General features: G+C 39.9%; 1 protein-coding gene across 1 annotated transcript; it reads left to right on the forward strand.

The window, feature by feature from the left end:
- The first annotated feature begins 262 nt into the window (after positions 1-262).
- Slitrk3 (SLIT and NTRK like family member 3) lies at positions 263-3,676 on the forward strand. Its single transcript, XM_027391784.2, has one exon. The coding sequence runs from the start codon at positions 273-275 to the stop codon at positions 3,213-3,215; it is 2,943 nt and encodes a 980-aa protein (XP_027247585.1). The 5' UTR covers positions 263-272; the 3' UTR covers positions 3,216-3,676.
- The last annotated feature ends 5,102 nt before the right edge of the window (positions 3,677-8,778 follow it).

Consider the following 8,778-nt stretch of genomic DNA (forward strand, 5'->3'; position numbering starts at 1 on the left):
GGGCTTGGTTCAGAAAAATGTCACTGTGTGTTGCAATATGTCAGTCTCTTAAATTGAAAATACAGGGAACACCTTAAACATTAAACATGTTGCTGTCTCATTTGGAATATCAGTTCAATACCTGCTGAGGTTTTCGAACCACCCTTGTTTGGTTTTGCTTGTTTGTTTGTTTCTGTTTTTCTTAATAAAACAGTTGTAGGAATCCATTAGAGTAGTACAAAAGCTAAAAATCTGCATCTTTATTTCTATTGCAGTTTTCTAATCAGCCACGAATGATGAAGCTGTCCATAGCTGAGATGCTTCACAGAGGGAGGATGCTGTGGATAATTCTTCTAAGCACAATTGCTCTAGGATGGACTACCCCAATACCCCTGATTGAGGACTCAGAGGAAATAGATGAGCCCTGTTTTGATCCATGCTACTGTGAAGTTAAAGAAAGCCTCTTCCACATACATTGTGACAGCAAAGGATTTACAAACATTAGTCAGATTACTGAGTTCTGGTCAAGACCTTTTAAACTGTACCTTCAGAGGAATTCAATGAGAAAATTGTACACCAATAGTTTTCTTCATTTAAATAATGCTGTGTCCATTAACCTTGGGAACAACGCATTGCAGGACATTCAAACTGGCGCTTTTAATGGTCTTAAGATTTTAAAGAGACTATATCTCCATGAGAATAAATTAGATGTCTTCAGAAATGACACCTTTCTTGGTTTAGAAAGTCTGGAATACCTGCAGGCAGACTACAATGTCATTAAACGTATAGAGAGTGGGGCATTTCGGAACCTAAGTAAATTGAGGGTTTTAATTTTAAATGATAATCTCATTCCTGTACTTCCAACCAATTTATTTAAGGCTGTTTCTTTAACCCATCTGGACCTACGTGGAAACAGGTTAAAGGTTCTCTTCTACCGTGGAATGCTAGATCACATTGGCAGAAGTCTGATGGAGCTCCAGCTGGAAGAGAACCCTTGGAACTGCACCTGTGAGATCGTGCAGCTGAAGAGTTGGCTGGAACGAATTCCTTACACAGCCCTGGTGGGAGACATCACCTGTGAGACACCTTTCCATTTCCATGGAAAGGATCTTCGTGAAATCAAGAAGACAGAACTCTGTCCTTTGTTGTCAGATTCTGAGGTGGAGGCCAGTCTGGGAATTCCCCACTTATCATCAAGCAAGGAGAATGCCTGGCCAACTAAACCTTCCTCAATGTTGTCCTCTGTCCATTTTACAGCATCTTCTGTTGAATATAAGTCCTCTAATAAGCAACCAAAACCCACCAAACAGCCCCGAACACCCAGACCACCATCTACGTCCCAGGCTTTATATCCTGGTCCAAATCAACCTCCCATTGCCCCCTATCAGACCAGACCACCCATTCCCATTATATGTCCTACTGGGTGTACATGTAATTTGCATATCAATGACCTTGGCTTGACTGTCAACTGCAAAGAACGAGGATTTAACAACATCTCTGAACTCCTTCCAAGGCCCTTGAATGCTAAGAAGCTCTACCTGAGCAGCAATCTGATTCAGAAGATATACCGCTCTGATTTTTGGAATTTTTCTTCTTTGGATCTCTTGCACCTGGGGAACAATCGAATTTCTTATGTCCAGGATGGTGCTTTCATCAACCTGCCCAACCTGAAGAGTCTCTTTCTCAATGGCAACGATATCGAAAAGCTGACACCAGGTATGTTCCGAGGTCTACAGAGCTTGCATTACTTGTACTTCGAATTCAATGTCATCCGGGAAATCCAACCTGCAGCCTTCAGCCTCATGCCCAACTTGAAGCTGCTATTTCTCAACAATAACTTGCTGAGGACCCTGCCAACTGATGCCTTTGCAGGTACATCCCTGGCTCGGCTCAACTTGAGGAAGAACTACTTCCTCTACCTGCCAGTAGCTGGCGTCCTTGAACACTTGAATGCCATTGTGCAGATAGATCTCAATGAGAATCCCTGGGACTGCACTTGTGACCTGGTCCCCTTTAAGCAGTGGATCGAAACCATCAGCTCAGTCAGTGTGGTAGGTGATGTACTCTGTAGGACCCCTGAGAACCTCACCCACCGTGATGTGCGCACTATTGAGCTGGAAGTTTTATGCCCAGAGATGCTGCATATTGCACCACCTGGACCATCCCCACCACAGCCTGGAGATTACCACCCTAACGGGGGACCAACAAATGCATCACCTTATGAGTTCTCTCCTCCCGGGGGCCCTGTGCCACTTTCCGTGTTGATTCTCAGCCTGCTGGTACTGTTCTTCTCAGCTGTCTTTGTTGCTGCAGGCCTCTTTGCCTATGTGCTCCGGCGGCGTAGGAAGAAGCTGCCCTTTAGAAGCAAGCGGCAGGAAGGTGTGGACCTTACAGGAATCCAGATGCAATGTCACCGACTGTTTGAGGACAGTGGGGGCAATGGTGGTGGGAGTGGAGGTGGAGGTCGACCGACTCTGTCCTCTCCAGAGAAAGCACCTCCCGTGGGTCATGTATACGAGTACATCCCCCACCCAGTTACCCAGATGTGTAACAACCCCATTTACAAGCCTCGAGAGGAGGAAGAAGTGGCTGCCTCAGCAACCCAGGAGACAGGAGCCGCAGAACGTGGATGTCCTGGGACACAGCCTCCAGGAATGGGTGAGGGGCTCTTAGGAAGTGAGCAGTTTGCAGAAACACCCAAGGAGAACCACAGTAACTATCGGACCTTGCTGGAAAAAGAAAAGGAGTGGGCCCTGGCGGTTTCCAACTCCCAGCTCAACACCATTGTGACGGTGAACCATCACCACCCTCACCCTCACCACTCGACAATTGGTGGGGTTTCAGGGGTAGGTGGAGGGACTGGGGCAGACTTGGCTGGGTTCCGCCACCATGAAAAGAATGGTGGGGTGGTGCTGTTTCCCCCTGGGGGAGGTTGTGGTGGTGGCAGTATGCTGCTAGACCGTGAGAGGCCACAGCCTGCTCCATGCACAGTGGGATTTGTGGACTGTCTCTATGGCACAGTGCCCAAATTAAAGGAACTACATGTCCACCCCCCTGGCATGCACTATCCAGACTTGCAGCAGGACGCCAGGCTCAAAGAAACCCTTCTCTTCTCAGCTGGAAAGGGCTTCACAGACCACCAAACCCCCAAAAGTGATTACCTCGATTTAAGGGCCAAACTTCAAACTAAGCCGGATTACCTCGAAGTTCTGGAGAAGACAGCATACAGGTTCTAACAGAAGAAAGAGAATAAATTAGTGGCTTTGTTTTGATTTTTCAAAGGAAAAGGAAAAAAAAAAAAAGAAATATATCCCCGGCTCCCACTCTACTTGTCCCAATAACTCCATCCTCACAGTCTCCCCTGCCCAGGACAGAACTGAAACGCATGATATCTAGAGAATACAGAAGTGGGCTTCTCCCTCTCAGATGTGATTTTGAGGAAGGGCCGTACTCAGATCATTAATCAATGAAGTGCCTTCGCAGACTTTTGCCAGCAAATGTTACCATTATTTTTTATACTGAAACTCGAGACTTTGACTGTGCCATGTGTGAGGTATATCGGGGATCGTTGTATTGATCCTAATTGAGTAAAATTCAATATGTCTTTTTATTTTCAGTAACTTTTATTCCCTTTAGTTACAGTTTTGTTTGAAAGGGAGGGGGGGAGGTTGACATTTATGGCTTTCTCTCCTGTTCCCATCATGGCACAGATTCTGTACATGTATTAACAATGCAGTTTGCTGCATGCTTGAAAACTGCAGGATGGGGAGGGAGGGGCGGGTCTTGCTCGAATGTTCTCACCCTGTTGTCTCTCACACACATATTCATGTGCACACAGCAAACCTCTCCATATACTTAGGTCCCTCAGTCTTAACTGGGTTCGGTATACAACACACACACACACACACACACACACACACACACACACACACCTCCCATCCAACTTAATCTGCTTAGTTCGGGTTTGATCCATGTTTTCCTCTCCATGGCTCCACGTGCCCTTCACTCCTAGTGTACAGCTCCGAGCGTCTCTCCTACCACCCTGGGAAAAGTCACATTCGAGGCTGGATCCTACTGAAGTGAAGGCTTGTTGGTTTAACAGCTGGAGACACGCCTAGGGATGAGAATCCCTCCTTGTGACCTTTCATCCTGATGCCAAGATTTTTTGAGAACATCTGCACTTTCTTATATATATATATATGATATTCAAAAATAAAAAAGCAACTGGGTATATATCACTAACAGCTTTGTAGGCAGCACTTTTAATGTTTTCTCTCTCTCACACACAAAGATCAAAAAGAAATGTGCATATATTTATTCTGTAATTTCAGTGATTATAAATTGTAAAGGTAATGTTTAATCATTGTATAGTGATTATGCGTCTGGTATAGCTTTCCTAATAAAAAGTTTTTGAAAAACATAATACATTATATATAGAAGATACAAAGCTTGAATTTAAACTTCAGCTATGCCATGCCTTTCGTATTCCCATTTAAAAATATTTATTTTACTTGCTATACAGAGAGCTAACTGATTAACAAGTCTGATGCACTGTGACATTGATAATCTTATTATACATTATCCATATCCCATATCAAGATTAAATTGGGGCTTGGATATGCTCATCTACAGTTCAGTTTTTTCATGGGTTACAAATTTCAAATTCAGTTTCCCTGTGAGGCGCTGTGCCATAGGTGGGGTATGATCAGGAGAAAACAAAGTGACTGGGATGAGGAAATAGAGGGTTATTCGGTGTAAGATCACTGAGCATCCTTGTGTTTCAAGGTAGGAGATGAAGGAACAGAGAAACGAAATAGCTCCCCGTTTAAATAAAAACGAGCACTAAAATTAGATCCATCAGTAGCTTAGGTAGCACCACCCTCTCCATGCACATGAGCAGTCCACGAAAAGCCGAGGATAAATGCAAATGGAGAATAGCTGTTAATCTGTGAAAGTTATATTTTTTGTGTTTGGACACTGCTTTTCCAATCACTAGCAGCAAATGAACCCAGAAATGCTTGAACTAAGACGTATGATACTGATTAAGTTTTCTTTCTCTGTATGGAATTAAAAAGATGTTTCAAAGTTAACTCTAAGAAACTTTAAGTTATGGTCCATCTACACATGAGCAAAACCAAAGAAAATTGAAATTTAGGATGCAAGATATGAGCGATAGAGGCAGTTAACCAGGCTGACCAGTAGAGGGCAGAAGAACTCCAGCGATCTCCAGACGCAGCCACTACTGAATTGTAAAGTGAAGCTAGAGTTCCTTCAAGCTGCCCCTTGAAATGATCATTACATGCTGAATGTAACTCATCACGAGTCGCTGAGGCCTTACATGACATCATTTTCCCACAAAAAAAGGATAAACCACCAATTTCTAAAGCTGTATGGTATATACATCAAGGCATTGTGTTAAATGGTGGGGGAGAACTGAATGTCTGGACCGTGTTTATGTAACTATTAAAACTACACACAACTATCAGTGTAGATGTGCATACAGATAAAATACACAAGTACGTAAATGTAAAAAATGCACTTTTCAGGGCTTCTTTGCATTTGATATATGGAATCTGTAACTTCTGTCCTCAAGTATTCCTTCTAATTTGGAGTTATTTCAGAAAGACCACAAAACTACTGTTTCTTTATGTAAAACATCAGAATGAAACTCTCCATACTCCGGAGAGTTGGGCCCCTCATAAAAGAGATGATGTGTTCGACAAGTCACCTTTGGGAGATAATTCACCTTTCAAACTCTTTCTGATCATCTTTCCCTGCTTAGTATTGTTTTTTTTTATTTTATTTTGTTTTGTTTTGTTTATAAGAAATAAAATGATAATACTGTTCTTACAGGCATCACAACCTGATTTGGGAAAAAATCTACAGTGACCATTAACACTGTAAACTACAGTTATTATTAACCTTCTGATTCTTCCTAATCAATCGTTTTGTTGAACAGAAGAAGTTAGAGAATAAAACCTAGATACTACAAATAGGGATAGCGCCTTCCTAGAAAACCATGTGTCCATACAGCACAGTCTCTTAAACATATCAGAACACTCACTGGTGCTTCTGGCATTTGGAAAACAAGTCTCCATAAACCTTATCGAGTTAAAATATAACTTGATAAATGTAATATTTATATTTTATTTATCAAATATTGAAATAAGACTGTCTTATCTTAAATTTCATCCTAGAATGAAAAACGGATTTATTTATTTAGTGAGAACAAATTTATATAAGAATGAAATTATGTATTTAAGAGGACAATATTTTGCTTTCATGGAGTTTGATATCCCCTGAATCAGCCACTTGTTTTACATTTGCGTTAAAACTAAGTTAATAAACTTTAGTTTATAACAACAGACATTATTTCCATCAAATTTCCTGAATATTAATATAATGATGGATTAGCAACTGTTTAATATTGCTCACTGGAGTAAATTATTTATTTTCTTTTTTTCTATACAAAATAGATAATGCCTTCAAATCAATGTTCTGCTACTGAGGTCAGCCAAGATCTGACAGATTTTTGCTTTTCCCCTTTACTATTTTTATTACAGGTTACAATACTAGTGTTTGGAAATAGTAGATGTACTGTGTTGTCCCTTCAACTCTGACATGGTTAGTGTAAAATGATTGCAGATGATCAGTAAAGTTCAGAATAGTTCTCAAATGTGACATGCCACTATACAGCATTACTTATGTAGATGTTTTCATATTTTGACTATAAAGATATTATTTCATCAAATTGCAAAGTTATTTAAAATAGGATGATGAATCCAATATTTTAAATAAAAGTTCAGAGATAAAATAACAAAAAAGTTTAATGACTGATTTGAAAACTTTCTTTTTTTTTAACTTGGAGATTTTAGTTCTAAAGTCTTATCATCTCAGGAGAACTTGTTTGTGTCTAGCGTTCTGAAAATCATACTGATGCTTCAGAGGGATGCTCTTCAGCATTGGGAGCTCAGAGATGGACTCACTCCGTGTAAAGCCAGTGTTTGCAGAATACATCCTTTGGCAGTTTCATTGTCCATATAAGTAAATTCAAGCTTCTTTGAAATGACCTTGAGGAAGGAAAAGCCCAAGAAATCCCTCACAAAATGTGGCATGCATGACCATAATGATCAAGGACACTTTGTGGGGAAATGATTATGTAAGGACTTCATAACTCAAGTGGCTGCATGTTACATTTGTACCTTACTCAGCTCAAATTCCTCAGCTATGTAATTTCAGGTGAACAGAACATAGCTTTAACTAATTCATTACAAACATGTTCTGTCTCATGTATTACAGGCCTTCAAGATAATCACAGCAATAACACATATAAATTGGGCAATTGTGTGTACAAAAATTACATAGCAATATTGCTAATTTTTTTTATTTGTCGAGACAAGGTTTCTTTGTGTAGCTTTGTAGATCAGGCTGGCCTTGAACTCACAGAGATTAAACTGCCTCTGCCTCCCTAGCCTAGTGCTGGGATTAAAGGTGTACATCACCACCACCCAGCTACATAGCACTATTCTGTGTGTATGTATGCTGTATACACATTTGTATAGTTTATATATGCAGAATTATATGTGAATTATGCCTTTTGCTACATGCGTAATGACTTCAGTTTTATGCACTCGTTTTTCTTTTTTTTTTTTTTTTTTTTGCTTTTCTCTAGCCCCCATCCAGGTTAAGCTAGATGAAATGATAAGTTTTAACTTTGGGTATCTTCACATGTAGCAAAGTAAAGATGTAATCAAGATTTCAAGATTTCTGAATTTAAAAGTTTTGTTTTTAACCTCCCATTTTGTTTCATTTTGTTATTTGAAGCACAAGGGAAAGCTCTTGGTTAAAAGGATGATTCATTTTTAAAAAAATATTCACAGCAAAGGGACTTACTTCTTATCTGAATGTGACATAAGTCAAGTGAAATATACATGCTCCTTCTCCCATTTGTCTGCCTAGAATTAATTTTAGAGGTGTAAACAATTTTAGTAACCCTGTTAATTGCACTAGCTCTTTGTAAATTATCTAGTTATAAAGCAAGACTGAAATTCTGAAGTTATAATGCAAGAGAATTAAAAACCAGTTTATGATGCCTGGCGGTGGTGGCGCATGCCTTTAATCCCAGCACTTGGGAGGCAGAAGCAGGCAGATCTCTGTGAGTTCAAGACCAGCCTGGTCTATAAGAGCTAGTTCCCGGACAGCCTCCAAAGCCACAGAGAAACGACCCCCCTAAAAACAAAAATAAAATAAAATAGAAACAGTTTATGAAATACGTGTCTGCTTACTGTTTAAGGCAGCACTTACTATTACTACTGTTAAACTATTTAATAATAAATACAGTCACAGGAAGGGGCAGCCATTTTTATTATACCTTTCCATCCGTATCAGAGTTTTTACATCAGAGATTTGTATGAATAGAAGTCTCCCCTGGAACCCAGCTTTAGCTCATTTGTCATTTCTGATAATATTGGCTTCTGAGAACAATGTGCATACTTCTAAGAAACCGTATTCCATCGCACATGGCTATTCTAAGAGCTTTAACATGTTAATAGAAAGTAATATATGTAATATACTTCCCACATATATGGCCACATTATAAGAAGGGATGATTTGACCAAGCTCTCATCTTTATATAATATTAAATAATAAACATTACTTTAAAAAGGCTTCCTTCACCACCACTCAAGTTATGCTAAGGCCCACCTGCCTAAATTGATTTTTTAAAATATATCTTGCTAAGATATTTTCAGAGAATCACGTGATAGGATTTGCAATGTACACTGTATCCAAACCAAGTAA

Source organism: Cricetulus griseus (assembly GCF_003668045.3).
Source record: "Cricetulus griseus strain 17A/GY chromosome 1 unlocalized genomic scaffold, alternate assembly CriGri-PICRH-1.0 chr1_0, whole genome shotgun sequence".
Classification (NCBI taxonomy): domain Eukaryota; kingdom Metazoa; phylum Chordata; class Mammalia; order Rodentia; family Cricetidae; genus Cricetulus; species Cricetulus griseus.